Genomic DNA, 22962 nt, shown 5'->3' on the forward strand with positions numbered 1-22962 from the left:
TCTGCACCCAGTAAGCGCTCAATCAATACGATTAATTGATTGATTCTAGACTGTGAGCCCACTGTTGGGTGGGGACCGTCTCTATATGTTCCCAACCTGTACTTCCCAAGCGCTTAGTCCAGTGCTCTGCACACAGTAAGCGCTCAATAAATACAATCGATTGATTGATTGATTGATTGGAGGCCGCAGAACTTGCTTGCTTACGGCTCAGCCCTGTGACGGATGGAAAACAACTGAGTTAGGGCCCCAGCTCATGGTGGGGAGGAGGAGGAGCCGGGCGCCTCGGGACCTGACCAGCTGCAGCCCCCCAACCCCCAGCCCGGGCACAACCCCCACTTCCCTGCCCACCTGCCCCCCGCGTTTTCCAGGGGGGGAAACTGAGGCTAGCAATGGGCCCAAATCAGCTAGAGATTCAAGGGCAGGGAATCCGGAGCGGCGGCAAAGAGCAGAGACCACGTCCTCCTCATCCCCCACAGTGATTTATTGAACTCCCCCCCAGGTGCGTGGCCCTGGTTGACTGGCGGGGAAACTGAGGTTCTCTGCCGGTGGGAGGGAGAGTGCCCTGAGGGCGACAGAGCTCAGGCCCACTAAAGGCCGAAGCTGACCAGGGAAGAAAAATTGAGTTTTATTCTGCCTCACACGTTGGATCCACACGCTGGAGTATTTGTTAAGCGCTTACTATATGCCGGGCACACGAGGAGGTGGGGGGATATTTCACGGAAACCGCCACAGATCATCATGCTCATCCTCCTGTCTCCTGGGAGAATAAAACTAGAGCATCCCAGGCACGGATGTAAATAGGGGAGGGGGGCGGACTTGGAGTTCAGGACATCAGCGACGGAGTCAGGCATTGAATCCAGGTACCCTGCTTTCTGGTCCGGAAATCTGGTTCCCGGATCTCACGTCCTGGTGCCCGAAATGAGTTCTCTGGACTCAGGGTCACTTGTGGGCACCTCCTTGCGGGTCCCCGGCCGGGGCCCGGAGAGAAATCTTCTGCTGGGGCTCAGCCTCTCCTAGCCGCCGGGCTCTGCGGGGTCAGAATGTGACTAGGGAGGGGGAGACTGAGGAAGGGGAAAAAAAGGGGAAGGGGGGAGAGAAAAGGGGGCTGGGGAGAGGGAGGAGAAGAAACAGAGGGGCAGCTTGCTACTTACCCGTTCTCCACTTCCTCCACGGTGTCCTTCAGGGGCTGGTTCCGGGTCTCTGGCAAGGCGAGGGCCACCAGGCCGGAGAGGACGGGGGTGGCCCCGTAGATGATGGGGGGCAGCAGGGGGGTCCTCTCACCCATCAGCTTCACCACGGGGGCCACGATGCCTCCCACCCGGGCCATGGTGCTGCCCACACCCAACCCGGTCTGCCTGCAGAGAGAGACCATCATCATCATCATCATCAGTCGTATTTGTTGAGCGCTTACTGTGTGCAGAGCACTGGACTAAGCGCTTGGGAAGTACAAATTGGCAACATATAGAGACAGTCCCTGCCCAACAGTGGGCTCACAGTCTGAAAGGGGGAGACAGAGAACAAAACCAAACATACTAACAAAACCAGTCAGTCGGGCAGTCAATCGTGTATTTATTGAGTGCTTACTGTGTGCCGGGCAATGTACTAAGTGCTTGGCAGAGTACAATGTCACAATATGACAGACCCATTCCCTGCCCACAAGGGGACAAGGGGAGTCACCTACGCAGCCGGGCCCGGGACTCGGGCCTGGATTCTGCCCTATCCCCTCCAGACTCAATCCATCGATTGGAAACGTGGAAGCGTGCCTACCAACTCTGTTACAGTGTTCTGTTGTACTCTCCCAAGTGCTTAGTACAGTGATCCACACACCGTAAGCGCTCAAAGAATACGTTTGATATTGAGTGCTTTCTGGGTGCAGAGCCCCGAATTAACCGTTTGGGAGAGTACAGTATAACAGAGCTGGTAATAATAATAATAATGATGATGGCATTTTGTTAAGCGCTTTTGGGCAAAGCACTGTTCTAAGCGCTGGGGGGGATACAAGGTGATCAGGTTGTCTACGTGGGGCTCACAGTCTTAATCCCCATTTTACAGATGAGGGAACTGAGGCTCAGAGAAGTTAAGTGTCCTCTCCTGGTTCTCCTCTTATGTCTCCGGCTGTTCATTCTCAGTCTCTTTTGCGGGCTCCTCCTCCCCACCCATCCCCTTACTGTAGGGGTTCCTCAAGGGTCAGTTCTCAGTCCCCTTCTGTTCTCTATTTACGCTCACTCCTTTGGTGAACTCATTCGCTCCCACGGCTTCAACTATCATCTCTATGCTGATGACACCCAAATCTACATCTCTGCCCCTGCTCTCTCTCCCTCCCTCCAGGCTCACATCTCCTCCTGCCTTCAGAACATCTCCATCTGGATGTCTGCCCACCATCTAAAACTCAACATGTCCAAGACTGAACTCCTTATCTTCCCTCCCAACCCTGCCCTCTTCCTGACTTTCCCATCACTGTTGATGGCACTATCATTCTTTCCGTCTCACAAGCCCGCGACCTTGGTGTCATCCTCGACTCCGCTCTCTCATTCACCGCTCACATCCGATCCGTCACCAAAACCTGCCAGTCTCAGCTCCGCAACATCGCCAAGATCCACCCTTTCCACTCCATCCAAACCGCTACCCTACTCGTTCAATCTCTCATCCTATCCCGACTGGATTACTGCATCAGCCTCCTCTCTAATCTCCCATTCTCCTGTCTCTCCCCACTTTAATCTATACTTCACGCAGCTGCCCGGATCGTCTTTGTGCAGAAACGCTCTGGGCATGTTACTCCCCTCCTCAAAAATCTCCAGTGGCTACCAATCAAACTGCGCATCAGGCAGAAACTCCTCACCCTCGACTTCAAGGCTGTCCATCACCTCGCCCCCTCCTACCTCACCTCCCTTCTCTCCTTCTGCAGCCCAGCCCGCACCCTCTGCTCCTCTGCCACCGCTCACCTCCTCACCGGGCCTCGTTCCCACCTGTCCCGCCGTCGACCCCCGGCCCACGTCCTCCTCCTGGCCCGGAATGTCCTCCCTCCGCACATCCGCCAAGCTAGCTCTCTTCCTTCCTTCAAAGCCCTCCTGAGAGCTCACCTCCTCCAGAAGGCCTTCCCACACTGAGCCCCCTCCTTCCTCTCCTCCTCCTCTCCCTCCCCAACCCCCCCCGCCTTATCTCCTTCCCCTCCCCACAGCACCTGTATATATGTATATATGTTTGTACATATTTATTACTCAATTTTACTTGTACATATTTATTCTATTTCTTTTATTTTGTTAATATGTTTTGTTTTGTTGTCTGTCTCCCCCTTCTAGACTGTGAGCCCGCTGTTGGGTAGGGACCATCTCTATATGTTGCCAACTTGTACTTCCCAAGCGCTTAGTACAGTGCTCTGCACACAGTAAGCGCTCAATAAATATGATTAAATGAATGAATGAATAAATAAGTGACTTGCCCAAGATCACACAGCAGACATGTGGTAGAGAAGCAGCGTGGCTCTGTGGAAAGAGCCCGGGCTTTGGAGTCAGAGGTCACGGGTTCAAATCCCGGCTCCGCCAATTGTCAGCTGTGTGATTTTGGGCCAGTCACTTCACTTCTCTGGGCCTCAGTAACCTCATCTGGAGAATGGGGATTAAGAATGTGAACCCCCTGTGGGACAACCTGATCACCTTGTATCCCCCCAGTGCTTAGAACAGTGCTTTGCACATAGTAAGCATTTAACAAATACCATTATTATTATTATTATGTGGGGGAGCCGGGATTAGAGCCCATGACCTCTGGCTCCCAAGCCCGTGTTTTTTCCACCTAGCCATGCTGCTTCTCAATGTTCAACGTGGTAGAACATTCCCTGCCCACAACAAGCCTACAGTCTAGAGTGAGTTTAGACAGTGATATAAATACAAAAATGACAGAGAAGGCCATGAGTGCTGTGGTGCTGAGGGAGGGGTGATTAAAGAGGTGAGTACAAGGGTGAAGACACCTCTTTTACACCTCCCTCTCAGGGCCGCTTCACATCCCAGCTCCTTCGCCCTTGTACTCTGAGTTCTTGCCTGGCTTTGCTGCTCCAATCAATCAATCATCATCAATTGTATTTATTGAGTGCTTACTGTGTGCAGAGCACTGTACTAAGCGCTTGGGAAGTACAAGTTGGCAACATAGAGAGACAGTCCCTACAGCTCCTGGCCATCTCCACTCCCGCCGCCCACTCTACCCCCAACTATCTCTCTCCAAACTCCTCCCCTTTATTTCTTTCATTCAGTCATTCAGTTCAATCACATTTATTGAGCGCTTACTCTGTGCAGAGCACTGTACTAAGCGCTTGGGAAGTACAAGTTGGCAACATATAGAGACGGTCCCTACCCAACAATGGGCTCACAGTCTAGAAGACAACGGGCTCACAGTCTAGAAGCCCTCTTCTCCCAGCTCAGAGTCAGCCTAGCTCAGAGGCCCCCTGTGCTGGCTACCTAAGGAACCTTAAAAAAGCCTCAGTTTCCCTGATATACCCCACATCTCAGACTTCCTCCCCTAACCAGAAAATGGCTCCGGCCTGGCCCGGAGAACATTTTCCATGGCTCCGTCTGCTGACCGTGTCCAACCCTATTACCTTGTAATAATAATAATAATAATAATAATAATGGCATTTATTAAGCGCTTACTATGTGCAAAGCACTGTTCTAAGCGCTGGGGAGGTTACAAAGTGATCAGGTTGTCCCACGTGGGGCTCGCAGTCTCTATCCCCATTTTACAGATGAGGTAACTGAGGCATAGAAAAGTTAAGTGACTTGCCCAAAGTCACACAGCTGACATTAGAGAAGCAGCGTGGCTCAGAGGAAAGAGCCTGGGCCCTGGAGTCAGAGGTCATGGGTTTGAATCCCTGTTCCTCCGCTTGTCAGCTGTGTGACTTTGGGCAAGTCACTTCAATCAATCAATCAATCAATCAATCAATCGTATTTATTGAGCACTTACTATGTGCAGAGCACTGTACTAAGCGCTTGGGAAGTACAAATTGGCATCACATAGAGACAGTCCCTACCCTACAGTGGGCTCACAGTCTAAAAGGGGGAGACAGAGAACAGAACCAAACATACCAACAAAATAAAATAAGTAGGATAGAAATGTACAAGTAAAATAAATAAATAAATAAATAAATAGAGTAATAAATATGTACAACCATATATCCATATATACAGGTGCTGTGGGGAAGGGAAGGAGGTAAGACGGGGGGGATGGAGAGGGGGACGAGGGGGAGAGAAAAGAAGGGGCTCAGTCTGGGAAGGCCTCCTGGAGGACTTCACTTCTCTGGGCCTCCGCTCCCTCGACTGGAAAATGGGGATTAAGACTGTGAACCCCACGTGGGACAACCTGATCACCTTGTATCCTCCCCAGTGCTTGGAACAGTGCTTTGCACATAGTAAGCGCTTACCAAATACCAAAATTCTTATTATTATTATTTGGTGGAGCTGGGATTTGAACCTATGACCCCGCACCCTCTGCTCCTACCCCGCACCCTCCAATCCTCTGCTGCTAATCTCCTCACCGTACCTCGTTCTCGCCTGTCCCGCCATCGACCCCCGGCCCACGTCATCCCCCGGGCCCGGAATGCCCTCCCTCTGCCCACCCGCCAAGCTAGCTCTCTTCCTCCCTTCAAGGCCCTACTGAGAGCTCACCTCCTCCAGGAGGCCTTCCCAGACTGAGCCCCTTCCTTCCTCTCCCCCTCATCCCCCTCTCCATCCCCCCATCTTACCTCCTTCCCTTCCCCACAGCACCTGTATACATGTATATATGTTTGTACATATTTAGTACTCTATTTATCTATTTATTTTACTTGTACATATCTATTCTATTTCTTTTATTTTGTTAGTACGTTTGGTTTTGTTCTCTGTCTCCCCCTTTTAGACTGTGAGCCCACTATTGGGTAGGGACTGTCTCTGTATGTTGCCAACTTGTACTTCCCAAGGGCTTAGTCCAGTGCTCTGCACGCAGTAAGCGCTCAATAAATATGATTGATGATGATGATGATGATGGAGCCACGCTGCTTCTCGCTGCTTGTATCTGCCTCCACGCTTAGTACAGTGCCAGGCACGTAGTAAGCGCTTGATCAATGCTATGATTTCTTTTTTCTGGTGGCCCAACAAGGGACCTGACCTCTCCCCCTTCTCCCTAGGCCAGTGCCAGCCTCTCCCCTCCTCTCTTCTCCCCTCCACACCCCCAGAGTCGCTTGTACCTGATGGCGGTGGGGTAGAGCTCCCCGGTGTACAGATAGATGCAGTTGAAGGACGCGGCCAAGCAGCCTTTCCCCAGCACGGCCAGGGTGGTACGCAGGGCCCGGAGCTCTGAGAAGGAGACAAAAAGAGAAGCAGTGTGGTCCAGTGGCTAGAACACAGGCCTGGAAGCCCGAGGACCGGGGCTCTAATCCCAGCTCCGCCACTTTTAAGAGCAGCAGAGTGTTTCGGCGGAAAGAGCCCGGGCTTTGGAGTCAGAGGTCATGGGTTCAAATCCCGGCTCCACCAATTCATCATCAATTGTATTTATTGAGCGCTTACTACGTGCAGAGCACTGGACTAAGCACTTGGGAAGTCCAAGTGGGCAACGTAGAGAGACGGTCCCTACCCAACAGGGGGCTCACAGTCTAGAAGGGGGAGACAGAGAACAAAACCAAACATACTAACAAAATAAAATAAATAGAATAGATAGGTACAAGTAAAATAAATAAATAAATAGAGTAATAAATCTGTACAAACATATATACATATATACAGGTGCTGTGGGGAAGGGAAGGAGGTAAGAAGGGGGGGATGGAGACGGGGACGAGGGGGAGAGGAAGGAAGGGGCTCTGTCTGGGAAGGCCTCCTGACACCAATTGTCAGCGGTGTGACTTTGGGCAAGTCACTTCACTTCTCTGGGCCTCAGTGACCTCATCTGTAAAATGGGGGTGAAGACTGTGAGCCCCCCATGGGACAACCTGATCACCTTGTAACCTCCCCAGCGCTTAGAACAGTGCTTTGCACATAGTAAGCGCTTAATAAATGCTATCATTATTATTATTATTATTGTCTGCCACTTGTCTCTGGGCCTCAGTGACCTCATCTGTAAAATGGGGATGAAGACTGTGAGCCCCCCGTGGGCCAACCTGATCACCCTGTAACCTCCTCAGAGCTTAGAACAGTGCTTTGCACATAGTAAGCGCTTAATAAATGCTATCATTATTATTATTATTATTGTCTGCCACTTGTCTCTGGGCCTCAGTGACCTCATCTGTAAAATGGGGATGAAGACTGTGAGCCCCCCGTGGGCCAACCTGATCACCCTGTAACCTCCTCAGAGCTTAGAACAGTGCTTTGCACATAGTAAGCGCTTAATAAATGCTATCATTATTATTATTATTATTGTCTGCCACTTGTCTCTGGGCCTCAGTGACCTCATCTGTAAAATGGGGATTAAGACTGTGAGCCCCATGTGAGACGGAGACTGTGTCCAACCTGATTAGCTTGTATCTACTCCAGTGCTTAAGACAGTGCCTGGCACATAGTAAGCGCTTAACAAATACCATAAAAAAAAAAGAAGCTGGAAGGTAGGCAGACGGGAGAGGTGGGGAGAGACCTGCCCCTTCATGACTGAATGTTCCCAGGCATCTTCTCTCCTCTGGTTTCAGCCCAGCCCCCAGATCAAATGGTATATTTGTGGTATTTGTTCAGTGCTTACTGTGTGCCAGGCACTGTACTAAACACTGGGATAGATACAAGCTAATCAGGTTGGACACAGTCCCTGTCTAATACGGGGCTTGCAATCTCACTTCCCATTTTACAGATGAGGTAACTGAGCTCCAGAGAAGCGCAGTACTTGCCCACAGTCACACAGCAGACAAGCTTGACTGTGGAAAGCAGCGTGGCTCTGTGGAAAGAGCCCGGGCTTTGGAATCAGAGGTCATGGGTTCAAACCCCGGCTCCGCCACTTGTCAGCTGTGTGACTTTGGGCAAGTCACTTCACTTCCCTGTGCCTCAGTTCCCTTATCTGTAAAATGGGGATGAAGACTGTGAGCCCCCCGTGGGACAGCCTGATCACCTTGTAACTTTCCCAGTGCCTAGAACAGTGCTTTGCACATAGTAAGCGCTTTATAAATACCATCATTATTACAAGTGACGGAGTCAGGATTAGAACCCACGACTTCCGATTCAGTCTCCACGCCTCCAGACTCTCACATCCCTCACCCTTAGTTCTATCCCTGACCCACTGACTGGACTCCAAAGGCCCAGTCAGATTCCCTCTTTCCATAGGCATCATCTTTCTCTAGTAGTCCCTCCCTCTTCTTTGCTAACTCAGACTCCCTTGCTGCCGTCCTCAACAGCCAACCTAATTACCTTGTATTTACCCCAGTGCTTAGAACAGTGCTCGGCACATAATAAACGCTTAACAAATGCCATCATTATTATTATTATCATTATTACTGATGCAAGTAGGGGTATTGTCCCTGAGAAGTAAGCCCCTTCCCCAGTCCTGGTCTGGGCTGGGCTTGGCTAGAGTGGCAGCCAGGGCAGCAGAGCTTGAGTTAAAACCAGACCAGATCAGGCCTGAGGCTGAGGCTTACTTCTAAGAGATAGTACCCCTATTTGCAGTCGATAGTAACAATAATAATAATGGTATTTGTTAAGTGCTCACTATGTGCCAAGCACTTTTCTAAGCACTGGGGTAGATACAAGGTAATCAGTCTGGACCCAGCCCCTGTCCCACGTGGAGCTCACAGTCTTAATCCCCATTTTACAGAGGAGGCGTAGAAAAGTTAAGTGACTTACCCAAGGTCACACAGCAGACATGTGGCAGAGCCGGGATTAAAACCCGCATCCTCTGAATCCCAGGTCTGTGCTCTTCCCACTAGACCATGCTGCCTCCAGTGAAAACCATGATAATGATAATTATTATTAGCAGTCTTGAGGAGGGGGCAGCTGCACACATTCAGAAATGCGGCTCGTGTGGAGATGAGGCTCGGCCGGGCCCTGTCTGGCTTGGCTGAGGCTCACTTCTGGCTCAGAGAAGCCGGGCTGCCCAGCTGGGCCTCCTCCCTGACTCCCAAAGGACTGAAGTCCCATCAGGGTCAGCTTTGTGCTGGGCCAACCCTTCCCAGGTAACCAGGTGGAAAATAGAAGGGGTCAAAGAGGGCAGGAAGAGGAGAAAAGGAGAGGGGAAGGGGAAAAAAAGGGCAAGAAGTGGGGAAGAGAAAGCTCCTCCCATCCCTTCTCCTCTTCTTTTCCAGCTGACTTTATCAGTTCACTCTAAGCTGTAAGCTCACTGTGGGCAAGGAATGCATCTGTTCATTGATTTCTTGTATTCTCCCAAGCAGTTTGTACAGTGCTCCGCACACAGTAAGTGCTCAATAAATACAATTGACCGATTGACAATTCTAGCCAGCCGGACAGCCCTTCTATAGAGAGACAGTCCTTCTAGACTGTGAGCCCACTGTTGGTAGGGACCATCTCTATATGTTGCCAACTTGTACTTCCCAAGCGCTTAGTACAGTGCTCTGCACACAGTAAGTGCTCAATAAATACGATTGATGATGATAAATATGATTGAATGAATGAATGAATGAGATAGACGCATGAGAATAGGCATGCCCTAGTGGGTCGTGCACGGACCTGGGATTCCGAAGGATCTGGGTTCTAATCCCAGCTCCGCCATTTGTCTGCTGCTGGGTGACCCTGGGCAAGTCACTTCACTTCTCTGTGCCTCAATTACCTCATTGTAAAAGGAGGATTAAGACTGTGAGCCTCACGTGGGACATGGATGGTGCCCGACCTGATTAGCTCGTGTCTACCCCGGAGGGTCGGACAGGGGCAACTTGCTGTGGATTGGCTCACCGTGGGGGACGAACAGGTTGGCCAAGATGGCCAGTCCCGCCAGCACGAGGGCAGCCACCTGAGTGCCCCGCCGGCCGGCCTGGCTCATGGCCAGGGTAGAGAGGAGCTTGGCAGGAATGTCCACGGAGCCGAAGAGCAGCTGCAGCAGGTGCACGGGCAGCCCGAAGCCCTGCAGGTCCATGGCAAGGCCGTAGTAGGCGAAACTGGTGGCAAACCTTCAGTGGTGGGGCGGAGGGGGGAGACAATCAATCAATTAATCAGTGGGATTTATCGCACGCTTTCTCCGTGCAGAGCACTGTACTAAACGCTTCAGTAGGCCCCGGGCCAGCCCTAGAGCCGGAGGAAATCCTTCTGCCTTGGGGCGCCTGGGCTGTCCCCGTGTTAGAGGAGGCAACGTGGCCTAGTGGAAAGGAAACGGACCTGGGATTCAGAGGACCTGGGTTCCAATCCCACTCTGCCACTTGGCTGTGTGACCTTGGGCAAGTCATTTCACTTCTCTGGGCCTCAGTTACCTCACCTGCGAAATGGGGATTCAATACCTGTTCTCCCTCCTGCTTAGAATGTGAGCCCCATGTGGGCCCGATTATCTTGTAGCTACCCCAGGACTTATTACGATGCTTGGCACAGTTATTATGATCAACAACAATAATAATAATTGTGGAATTTGTTAAGCGCTTACTATGTGCCAGGCACTGCTCTAAGCACTGGGGTGGATACGAGCAAATTAGGTTGGACACAGTCCCTATCCCATATAGGGCTCACAGACTTAATCCCCATTTTACAGATGAGGTAACTGAGGCACAGAGAAGTGCCCAAGGTCACACAGCAGACAAGTGGCGGAGCCGGGACTAGAACCCAGGTCCTTCCGACTTCCAGGCCTGGGTTCTATCTCCTAGGCAACGCTGCTTTTCTTATGTCACTTAGTTTCCCTGTACCTCAGTCTCCCCACCTGTAAAATGAAGTTAGATCCGGGCTACACCACAAGGAGGTTGTGAAAGCCATATAGAAAAGCAGCTGAAGAACAAGTGTGCTCTGGAACGTCTGGGTGAACTTATTCATTCATTGTTTCATTCAGTCGTATTTATTGAGCTCTTACAATGCGCAGAGCACTTTTAGAGGCTCTTCCTGGAGGACCGGGGCAAAACCTCCCACTCCTCTTTGGTAGCCAACCCCTGGTGGAGCCAGGACCGCCCCGGGCCCCCCCGCTGTCTGCCCCCGGAGGGGTCTCCGAACGTACCAGACCACGGCCAGGCAGCAGGAGATGTGACGCACGACGGGTGTGCGCACCAGGTCCCAGGGGGTGACGGGGGTCTGGGCGAGGGCCAGCTCCTTCTGCAGGTGGGCCTGCAGGACCTGGGCCAGAGACCAGAAGCCGCCGGGTTTTGCCACCCAACCGAGGCCCATCTGCCTGCTCGTTCAGCCACTCCTCAGTCTACTGGCTCTCCCCCAGCGCTGGGCACAGAATAGGTACTTAACAAATCCCACAATCATTTCGGTCATTCTCAGGCAGAGGCACTGGTTAGCATCCGGAACTCACCGAGACTTTGGCCAGTGGCTCGGCCAGTAAACCCATCGTGCCTGTGGGGTCCCAGTGGGGGCCTGGGCCTCCCACCCTATGGCAGTCAGAGCCCCCTGGCCTCTGGCTCCCTGGCACTGCTCCCCCAACACCCCCGGGGCCAGGCAACACCAGAGGGACAGACGAGGGTGGGAGGGAAAGAGAGGGACCGTAGACTGAAGACTCAGTCCAATGTCACCTTGCCAGGGAGGCTGGAGACCGACCGGAGCCTCTTGGTACTGGGGCCTAAGGAGGCAGTTTTGACCTGGGCTCTTTGGGCAGCTGAGAGCTCTCCCACCACCCAGGGCATCATTCTCAATCAATCAATCGATCAATTGTATTTATTGAGCACTTACTGTGTGCACAGCACTGTACTAAGCGCTTGGGAAGTACAAGTTGGCAACATATAGAGACGGTCCCTACCCAACAGTGGGCTCACAGTCTAAAAGGGGGAGCATCAGAAGGGCCAGAGTCCAGCCTGCCCTGAGGCTTCTCCTGCTCTTTGGGCTCAGGTGCAAGCGCACTCTCTCTCTCTCTCCCTTCCCCCCTTCTGCGTTTGTCTCCTTCCACCTTTTCCCCACTGATCCGGCCGGCCCTCTTCAGTACCCAGAATGAAGGCTCAGTCCCGTGCCACCTTGCCCGGGAGGCTGTAGGCCGACCAGAACCGCTTGGCATTAGGCCCTAATGTGGCAGTTTTGACCTGGGCTCTGGGCAGACGGGAACAGTGCCCCCCCCCCCCCCCTGCCCCTACCCCCTAGGCATCGGTCCCATCAGAGGGGCCAGAGTCCAGCATGCCCTGATGCTCCCCCTACTCTCTGGGTTGAGGGGCAAGTGTGCTCTCTTTCTCTTTTTCCTCACCTCCTCACTGAGCTCGTCTCCTTTGGCCTTTTCCCCGTTGATCCGGGCGACCCTCTTCAGCACCCGGACGGCCTCCTGGGGCCTCCCCGCCAGGACCAGCCAGCGTGCCGACTCCGCAAACCACCTGGCCGGGGACAAAGAAGACCCCCAGAGGGGAGCCCAACCCCAAGGGCCACCACACCCCCACTTCCAATTCTGTCCCCCGACTCTGGGAGGAAACGTCTCCCCTCACCCAGTGTCAACTGAAGGTGGGTCGGGAGAGATAGTGGTGTGCCAACCACAAGGACGGCCCCTGGCCAAACTATCTCCTGCCTTGGAGCAGTTTGGTTGAGGCCCGGGGTCTGTTCTGAGCCTGAAGCTTGCCCACCTGCCCCCACCTCACCTTACCCTCCCTCCTCCTCCCTACCTCGCCTGCCCACCCCCTCCACTTCCATCCGGGCATGAGGCATGTGCCCTGCTTCATGCACCTACCAGGAGTAGAAGAAGAAGATGAAAAAGGGCAGGGAGATGGCCAGCTGGAGCCAGCGCCAGTTGGGGAAGGCGAATGCCAGGCCAGGGAGGAGGATCTGCCCCAGGGTAGCTGAGTAGCCTGTCAGCACCCCGGTGATGGTGCGGGTCCGGGTGGGCGCCCACTCCAAGACTGGAAAGGAACGTATTTGGGTCCCCACGCCCCCTTCGGCCTCACCCGGCCGCCCCTTCCCGACTCCCCTTGGGCCCCCATATCTCTCCTGGGCTCCCTCTGTTCCTGGAATTCCTCCTTCCTTCCTTCCTTCCTGCATCCCTCAATGCCTTCTTCTCCCACCTCCGTGTGTCTGCAAATCCCACGCTCTCCCGTGGGCCTAGAACTGCTTCCCACTGACCATCTGACGAGCTGCTTCCTGGGCCTTTTTTGGAGACTTTATTCCATCAACCAGTGATATTTACTGAGGGCTTAATGTGTGCAGAGCACTTTAATAATAATAATGATGATGATGGCATTTATTAAGTGCTTACTATGTGCAGAGCACTGTTCTAAGCGCTGTACCAAGCACTTGGGACAACGGAGTTGGTAGACACATTCCCTCCCTACAACAAGTTTACAGTCTAGAGGGGAGACAGCTATTAAAATGTTATGGCTATATACCAGAGGGCTATGGGTGGAGGATGGGGTGAATACCGATTGCTTAAAGGGTAGAGATCCAAGTTCATAAGTGATAGGGAAGGGAGAGGGAGTTGGGAAATGAGGACTTAGTTGGCGGATGCCTCTTGGAGATGTGATTTTCATAAGGCTTTGAAGGTGGGGAGCAAGGTGGTCTGTTATATACGAAGGGGGAAGGAATTCCAGGCCAGAGGAAGAGGCAGGCGAGGGGGTCGGCGGCGACATAGATGAGCTCAAGGTACAGCGGGGGGCGTTAGAAGAATGAAGTGTGCGGGCTGGGTTGTAGAGAAGCAGTGTGGCTCAGTGGAAAGAGCTCAGGCTTTGGAGTCAGAGGTCATGGGTTCAAATCCCGACTCCGCCAATTGTCAGCTGTGTGACTTTGGGCAAGTCACTTCACTTCTCTGGGCCTCAGTTCCCTCATCTGTTAAATGGGGATTAAGACTGTGAGCCCCACGCGGGACAACCTGATCAACTTGTATCCCCCCCGGCGCTTAGAACAGTGCTTTGCACACAGTAAGCGCTTAACAAATACCATTTTTATTATTAGTAGTAGTAGTAGTAGGAAGTCAGCGAGGTGAGGCAGGAGAGGGCAAGGTGATTGAGTGCCTCCACTATACCTAGGGCTGCTGAAGCCGAAGGACAAAGAAGCAGCTGACCTAAGTCACTTCATTGGAGGGCATGGGAGGCCCTGCCAGAGGCCTGCAGGATTGTTGGTATGTAGATGGTGGCCTGGGTGCCTCTGTGCCCTGGGGAGGGTGCCAGGGGGCAAACCCAGTGATAGTCTTCCTCCACCCTGGTCCCACCAGAAACTTAATTTTTTTTTAAAAATGGTATTTGTTAAGCGCTTACTATGTTCCAGGCACTGTTCTAAGCGCTGGGGAAGATACAAGATAATCAGGTTGGACATGGTCCCTGTCCCACATGGGGCTTACAGTCTTCACCCCCATTTTAGAAATGAGGGAACTCCTTCCCCCCTGGTCATGGTGGGAGTCCTTCTCCAGCCTTCCCCTGCCCTCTTTCTCCTTGCATACTTGGGTAAGTCACTTCACTTCTCGGTTCCCTCTTCTGTAAAATGGAGATGAATACCTTGAGCTCCACATGGGACAGGGACTGTGTCCAACCTGATTAGCTTCCAGTTTGCTCCAGTTCTTAGTAAAGTGCCTGGTACATCATAAGCGCTTAACAAATATAAAAAAGGGGCATCAAGAGGGAGCAGAATTGATTTTCTGCCCCTGAACCCCTTGGTCTTCCATCATATTGTCCCCCAATTATCCCTGCCATCTTCCCCTCTCCCACCCCAGGACAGGGACACAGTGGGAGAGCCCTGGAGTGGGCGGCAAGATCCAGGCTCTGCCATGCCTCCGGCCTCCAGCCCACCCCTTCTCTGTCTCCTGCCCATCCTGCAGGCATTTGCTAACATCCAGACACTGGGGAGTTAATAGGCCCCAGAGGGGAGTCGGGGCACAAGCCCTTCCTGGATGAGAACCAGGGGCCTGGAGAGAAGCAGGGGAAGCAATTAAGCCGATGGGTGTGAGCCGGGATGATGGGGGTGAGCCCCGAGAGGGGAACAGGCCGGTGTTTATGGAAACCCGAGAGGCAGCTTCCTCCCTCCCTGTCCTGTGTCCGAGGCCCAGCCTAGCCCCAGGGTAAGAAATCCCATGGAGCCAAAACAGAATTTGTTCTTGCGCTTGAGTGATGGCATTCCAGGCTGTGGGTCTGGGGAAAGAGGAGGAGCGGGAGCTGGGGGTGAAGGCGGGCGGGTGGGATGTGGGCAGGAGGGCGAGAGGGGCAGGGATGGGGAACTACAGGCAGTACAAAGGGATGGTTAGTCTCTAGACTGGAAGCTCGTTGTGGGCAAGAGAATGGGTCTGTTTACTGTTGTATTGTACTCTCCCAAGCTCTAAGTTTAGTGCTCCGCACATCCGCACACGGTAAGTGCTCAGTAAGTACGATTAAATGAAGTTAGGGGAGTGATGCTGGGCTGGGGGACTGGGTGGCCATAGTAGGGGGCACACATCCAAGGAGAAGCAGGGTGGCCTAGTGGAGAGGGCCAGGGCCTGGGTTCTAATCCCTGCTCTGCCACTTGTCTGCTGTGTGACCTTGGACAAGTCAATTTACTTCTCTGTGCCTCGGTTCCCTCACCCGTAAAATGGGGATTAATACTGGGAGCCTCGTGTGGGACAGGGACTGTGTCCAACCTGATTAGCTTGTACCTACCCCAGCGCTTAGAATAGTGCCCGGCACGTAGTAAGCGCTTAGCAAATGCCATCAAAAAGAAAAAGGAGATCTGGTGGGCTTGGTGATTCAGGGGAGAGAAGAGGGAAGGAAGATAGAGCTCAGAGGGGTGGAGTTGGTGGGATGGGTGGGGGCCAGAGGGAAATGGAGAGAGGTTGGGGGGGGGTCTTTACCAAGCGAGATGCAGTTGAGGACGATCCCGGAGAGCGCCATCCCGACGAGAAAGCGGAGGGCGCAGTAGGTGGAGAAGCCAGGGGAGAAGGCCATGGACGTTCCTGCCACACCCAGCTGCAGGTAGGACCAGCTGAGCAGGGCCTTACGCCCAAACCTGGGGACCCCCGGAGGCAGGCAGGTCACAGGGGACCCCCCGGGAGGAGGGACCAGCTCCCCGGGTTTGGAGCCGGGATGGGTGAGGGGCAAACAGGGGGATGGAGAGTTAAGGAGGGGTGTGAGCCAAGGTGGAGAGGATGGGGGCTGCGATGGGCCACTGCAGCGGCTAGGGCCCTGGGGGTGGGACGCCCGGGTCCTATCCCGGCTCTCCTCCCCACCGCCCATAACCCGCGCCCCCGCTTCCTCCCTAGGAGACCGCACCTGTCCGCGAAGCTCCCGAAGAGCAGGGCGCCCACCAGTACCCCCGCCATGTAAATGGACTGGGCCATCTGGGTCAGAGTCCATGAGTCACACACCAGGTCCCACTGGAGAAGAGAGACACAGCGGGGGAAGGACCCTCAGTCAGGGCAGAAGGCCGGGGGTGGCACCAGCCCAGCTGGGACCCTTTTGGGGGGCTGAGCAGAGCCAGAGACCCTACCCCTCACAGTTGTTGGGGAAGAACAGCGCTTTGGGCACAGCTGCCGGCCACATTGCCAGCCTCTCTCTCTGTGGAATTTGTGAAGTGCTTACTTCCCTGCCCATAACAAGCTTATAGTCTAGAAGACAAGTTTACAGTCTAGAGCTTACAGTCTAGACAAATGTATGAGAGCTCTTTTCCTCTCTTCAAAGCCCTACTGAGCGCTCACCTCCTCCAGGAGGCCTTCCCACACTAAGCCCCCTTTTTCCTCTCCTCCTCCCCATCCCCCCGCCCTACCTCCTTCCCCTCCCCTCAGCACCTGTATATATATTTGTACAGATTTATTACTCTATTTATTTTACTTGTACATATTTACTATTTATTTTGTTAATGACATGCATATAGCTTTAATTCTATTTTTTCTGACGATTTTGACCCCTGTCTCCGTGTTTTGTTCTGTTGTCTGTCTCCCCCTTCCAGACTGTGAGCCCGTTGGTGGGTAGGGACCGTCTCTAGATGTTGCCAACTTGTACTTCCCAAGCGCTTAGTACAGTGCTCTGCACACAGTAAGCGCTCAATAAATACGATTGAATGAATGAATGTGGCAGGCACCATTCTAAGCGCTGGGGAAGATCCAAGCTAATCGGGTTGGACACTGTCCATGTCCGCCCAGGGGCTCACAGTCTTAATCCCTATTTTACGGATGAGGGAACTGATTTGCCCAAGGGCCCACAGCAGACAAGGGATACAGACGGGATTAGAACACGGGTCCTTCGGGCTTCCAGCCTGTGTGTCATCCATTAGGCTACGCTTCGTCTCTCGATCCCTGCCTCCCCATTTTGGGATGCTCCCTCCTGTCCCCGATCGGATTCTCCGAAGATGCTTCTCTGGAGTCGGCCATGGAGTCGGGATGGGCGGAAGGATGAATCTGGGCCACAGAAAAGTTCTGGCGGACTGCCTTTTCAGAGGATGCTGCTTCTCAGAGGAAATAGCATGAGCCTGGGAGTAAGAGGACCTGGGTTCTAACCCCGGCTCCTGCTGTGTGACCTTGGCCAAGTCACTTCACTTTTCTGGGCCTCATCTGCAAAAAGGGAATTCAATACCCGTTCTCCTTCTTACTTAGTCTGTGAGCCCCGTGTGGAACCTGACTATGTCTTGTATCTACCCCAGCGCTTAATACAGTGCTTGGCACATAGTAAGTGCTTTACAAATACCACAATTATGTCTCCATGTTTTATTTTGTTGTCTGTCTCCCCCATCTAGTCTGTGAACCCGTTGTTGGGTAGGGACCGTCTCTATATGTTGCCGACTTGTACTTCCCAAGTGCTTAGTACAGTGCTCTGCACACAGTAAGTGCTCAGAGAAGCAGCGTGGTTCAGTGGAAAGAGCATGGGCTTTGGAGTCAGAGGTCATGGGTTCAAATCCCAGCTCTGCCAATTGTCAGCTGTGTGACTTTGGGCAGCTCTGCCAATTGTCAGCTGTGTGACTTTTGTGCCTCAGTTACCTCATCTGTAAAATGGGGATTAAGACTGTGAGCCCCCAGTGGGACAACCTGATCACCTTGTAACCTCCCCAGCGCTTAGAACAGTGCTTTGCACATAGAAAGCGCTTAATAAACACCATTATTATTATTATTAATAAATATGATTGAATGAATGAATTATTATGGTATCATTATTAGTTTGCTTGTCAGCTCATCATATGCCAGACTCCAGTCAGCCCATCAGCGGTACTCATTGAGCGCTTACTCTAGGCAGAACACTGTACTAAGTGCTTGGGAGAGGACAGTACTTTAAAGCAGGGAATCACGATGCCTGCCCACAAGGAGCTTACAATCTAAATAAATTAGAGAGAGGGAAAATGGCAGGGTATAAGGATATATACCTAAGTACTGTGGGCCTGAAGGTGGGTGGATAATAAGTGCTTAAAGGGGACAGATCCAAGTGCATAGGTGACATAGAAGGAGTCGGGGAATTAGGCTTAATCGGGGAAGGCTTTTCGGAGATGTGATTTTAGGAGAGCTTTGAGGGTGGGGAGAGTGACGGTCTGTTGGATATAATAATAATAATAATAATGGCATTTAGTAAGTGCTTACTATGTGCAAAGCACTGTTCTAAGCCTTGAGAAGGTTACACGGTGATCAGGTTGTCTCACCGCGGGGCTCACAGTCTGTATTCCCATTTTCCAGATGAGGTCACTGAGGCCCAGAGAGGTGAAGTGACTTGCCCAAAGTCACACAGCTGACAATTGGCGGAGCCGGGACTTGAACCCATGACCTCTGACTCCAAAGCCCGGGCTCTTTCCACTGAGCCACGCTGCTTCTCCAGGATATGAAGAGGGAGGGAGTTCCAGGCCAGAGGGAGGATGTGGGCAAAGTGTCGGAGGTGGGATAAGATGAGATCGAGCTGCAGAGGGTAGGTTGGTTTGAGAGGAGTGGAGGGGGTAGGATGGGTTGTAGTAGATCAGCGAGGAGAGATAGGAGAAGGGGGGAGCTGGTTGGTCCTTGCCCAACCGTCTACACCACTGACCCTTCTCACTTGGTGACCTCGAGCCCCCCAGGTTCCTGGCCTCTCCCTCCAGACCCTGCTAACCCTCCTCACCTCCCTCACTGGGGTCCCCAAATTTGGGCAGAAGCCCCCCGCTCTGCCAGGGCAACCTGCAGGTGGGAGAGGCAGGCACATCATGGCTTCCTCCTCATTCATTCAGTTGTATTTATTGAGCACCTACTGTGTGCAGAGCACTGGACTAAGCACTTTGGGAAGTACAAGTCAGCAACATATAGGGACGGTCCCTACCCAACAACAGTCTAGAAGGGGGAGACAGACAACAAAACGAAACATGTGGACAGGTGTCAAGTCGCCAGAACAAAGCTACATGCACATCATTAACAAAATAAATAGAATAGTAAATATGTACAAGTAAAATAGAGTAATAAATCTGTACAAACACATATACAGGTGTTGGGAGGGGAAGGAGGTAGGGCGGGGGGGATGGGGAGGGGGAGAGGAAAACGGGGGCTCAGTCTGGGAAGGCATCCTGGAGGAGGTGAACTCTCTGTAGGGCTTTGAAGGGAGGAAGAGAGCTAGCTTGGTGGATGTGTGGAGGGAGGGCATTCCAGGCCAGGGGGAGGACTCCTCCATCTCTCTCTCCCTCCTTCCTAACCTTCCATTCTGGTTGCATAGGCCTGAGCCCTTAGATTCTCTGGAGGGAGAAAGACTCCCAGGAGCCGAAGGTGGTGTGGCTGTGGTGGAGAAGAAGCCTCGCAGGGAGAGAGGAGGAAGGGACGGTCTGGGGGAGAAGGCTGGAGAGGGGCAGGAAGCAACGAGCAGCTTTGGAGAAGGGAGCGGGGCGGGGAGGAGCTGGGGGGACTCCAGGGAAGTCATGGGGGGTGGGGGGAAACGGACCGACAAGAGAAGAGGGATGGGGAGGACTGAGGACTAGGGGGATGTGGGGGGTTGAGGGGTGGGGGGGAAGTTGCTGGGGGCATTGCCAGGAGGAAAATCCAAGACAGGCTGGACAAGGTGGGCCGAAGCAACGGGTCACGATAACTAGTCTGCAGGAGGGTCAGGTGGCCAGAGTTGGCTGGACGGCTGAAAGGATTTGCAGGGATGTGAGAGTAGGGTAGCGGGAGGGGAAACAGTAGTGAGGCCTGTAGGATAGAGCGCTCTCCTGGGAGTTCTAATCCCGGCTCCTCCTCTCATCTGCTGTGTGACCTTGGGCAAATAATAATTTTGGTATTTTTTAAGTGCTTACTACGTGCAAAGCACTGTTCTAAGCACTGAGGAGGATACAAGGTGATCAGGTTGTCCCATGTGGGGCTCACAATCTTAATCTCCATTATACAGATGAGGTAACTGAGGCACAGAGAAGTTAAGTGACTTGCCCAAAGTCACACAGCTGACAAGCGGCGGAGCTGCGATTTGAACCCATGACCTCTGACTCCCAAGCCTGTGCTCTTTCCACTGAGCCAGGCTGCTTCTCTGCCTCATTTGTCTTGTTTTATGCCGTCGAGTCGCCTCCGACCCATAGTAGTTGCCTCATCTGTAAAATGGCAGTTAAGACTGCCAGTCCCATGTGGGACTTTCATTAATTCAATCATTCAGTTGTATTTATTGAGCGCTTAGTGTGTGCAAAGCATTGTTCTAAGCGCTTGGAAAAGTGTAATGACAATAAACAGACACATTCCCTGCCCACAACAAACTTATAGCATGGCTCAGTGGAAAGAGCCCGGGCTTTGGAGTCAGAGGTCAGGGGTTCAAATCCCTGCTCCGCCAATTGTCAGCTGTGTGACTTTGGGCAAGTCACGTCACTTCTCTGGGCCTCAGTGACCTCATCTGTAAAATGGGGATGAAGACTGTGAGCCCCTCGTGGAACAACCTAATCACCTTGTAACCTCCCCAGCGCTTAGAACAGTGCTTTGCAGATAGTAAGCGCTTAATAAATGCCATCATTATTATTATTATAGTCTAGAGAGGGAGACAGACATGAACGTAAGTGTTGGACAGGGACTGTGTCCAACCCCTTTATCTTGTATCTACCCCAGTGCTTCGTACAGTGCCTGGCACATAGTAAGCGCTTAGCGAATATCATTGAAAAAAAGGGGGAAAGGAGGAAGATCATCATCATCAATCGTGTTTATTGAGCGCTTACTGTGTGCAGAGCACTGTACTAAGCGCTTGGGAAGTACAAATTGGCAACATATAGAGACAGTCCCTACCCAACAGTGGGCTCTGGGCCGCTCCTGAGCAGCCCGGCTGTCTCCAAGCCCGGGCTCCCCGTTACCTCCGTGACGATGGTCTCCGTGAATTCGCTGCGGTCATAGGTCCAGCCGTGGCGGCAGGGCTCGGTGGCGGCGGCGGCGGCGGTGGTCCCATTGGTGGTCGTGCCGTTGTCGGGCTCCAGGAGCTGCCACTGCGGGTGGGAGAACTGGAGGCAGCTCACCGGCCTCCGGCCGGTGTCCAGCGGGACCCAGACCCTGAGCAGGGCCTCGGCGGTCCAGTTCCCCGCCGGGGTCCCAGGGGGTGGAGGGTGGGGCCGGCAGTGGTGTCGAGGGACGGCGGCCGAGAAGTTCTGCAGGAGGTTGTGGGAGGCCGTGAGCAGCACCGGGGCCACCAAGGCAGCCATGTGCACCCACTGGAAGCGCCCCAGGCCCCCGAGCTGCTCCAGGACCTCCGCGAAAGTCATGGCGTCCGGCAGGGCCAACCCCCCAACCCCACCCCTGGCCGGGTGGGAAGTGGCCGTCCGGGCCCGAGAACACTCAGTGTGGAAATGCGGTGGTGGGTGGTAGCGGGAGCCCAGCCCCGGCCCCGGTGGGGGGCTCCAGGCCCCGCCATCCGATCCTCCCTGCCGCCGGAGGCAGGAAACGGCCGAGCTGTGGGAGAGGGGTCGGGGGGCGGCCCACCGCTGGGCCGCTTCGTCCAGCTGCAGGGGCAAGAGGGACGGCCCTCCTCCCTTCTCCCCCCGGCTGACCCCCACCTCCCGAAGCGTCCGTGGGGGGAACCAAAGGATAGTCCTCCGGAGGCGACCGAGCGGGGAAGAGGGCCCGGACGCTCGGGCCTAGCCGGCCGGGCAGGCCCCGGCCGGAGCGGAGCCCGGACGGGGGCAGTGAGGGACCAGTTTGGGGAAGGGGAGATGTTTCTAATCATATTTACTGGGTTAATCTGTTAGCGGGGCTCTGGGGAGAGTAGCCGGCCAGGAGGAGGTGGGTGGAGGTCCAAAGGAGCGGAAAGGGCGACGGCGGCGGGGGGATTTTAGCAAGAGGAAGGCAGCTGAGATGGCAACTGCCGTGGGTTGGTGGGCTGAGGCCGCTGCTGGCCTCCACCCCGTCAGGAGAAGCAGATGTAGCCCCGTAATGAAGTAAACCTGGACAGAGCAGTTCTCGTACCTCTCCCCGGGGGCCCTGGGAAGACAGGATAGACTGGAAGCTCCTTGAGGGCCAGGGCCGGGTCTTTCCTTTCTACCAATTTCAGTGCTCTGCCCCCAGGAAGAACTCAGTCTATGCTGCCGAGGGGGATAAGACCCGTAAAGGGAGGTTAGTTCAGTAGTTGGCACACCGTAAGCACTCAATAAATAGGATAATGAATGAATAATGATAATAATAATAACGGTGGTATTTATTAAGTGCTCACTACGTATTAAGTGCTGAGGTGGATACAAAGGAATCGGATCAGACACAGTCCCTGTCCCACATGGGGTTCACAGTCTCAATCCCCGTTTTACATATGAGGTAACCGAGGCCCAGAGACGTGACTCGTTCAAGGTCATACAGCAGACAAGTGGCAGATCCAGGATTAGAACCCATGACCTTCTGACTTTCAGGCCCATGGTCAATCCTCTACAACATACTGCTCCTCAGGAGAGGGCTCTTAATTAGGTAATTGGACCCCCTTCCCGCCTCCCCAGGTTCCAATCTTGTGGGGGTAGATTCTAGACTTTAAGCTTGTTGTGGGCAGACACGACTCTCTTCTATCGTACCCTCCCAAGCGCTTAGTTCAGTGCTCTGCACAGAGTAGACGCTCAATAAACCCAATTGATTGGGTAACAAGCCCACTCT

The 22962-nt window shown here is 53.4% G+C and overlaps 1 protein-coding gene across 1 annotated transcript; it reads right to left on the reverse strand.

Annotated features, from left to right (window-relative positions):
• Positions 1 to 460: 460 nt before the first annotated feature.
• LOC119943675 (solute carrier family 22 member 6-A-like) lies at positions 461 to 21760 on the reverse strand. The gene is made up of 10 exons (XM_038764793.1): positions 21192 to 21760; positions 16214 to 16317; positions 15796 to 15950; positions 12721 to 12889; positions 12250 to 12373; positions 11074 to 11189; positions 9837 to 10051; positions 6209 to 6317; positions 1152 to 1355; positions 461 to 1027 (listed from the first exon to the last, which is right to left on the reverse strand). Exons 1-10 carry the CDS (start codon positions 21591 to 21593, stop codon positions 940 to 942), a joined length of 1686 nt encoding a protein of 561 aa, XP_038620721.1. The 5' UTR covers positions 21594 to 21760; the 3' UTR covers positions 461 to 939.
• Positions 21761 to 22962: the final 1202 nt, after the last annotated feature.

Source organism: Tachyglossus aculeatus, chromosome 22, assembly GCF_015852505.1.
Source record: "Tachyglossus aculeatus isolate mTacAcu1 chromosome 22, mTacAcu1.pri, whole genome shotgun sequence".
Taxonomy (NCBI): Eukaryota; Metazoa; Chordata; class Mammalia; order Monotremata; family Tachyglossidae; genus Tachyglossus; species Tachyglossus aculeatus.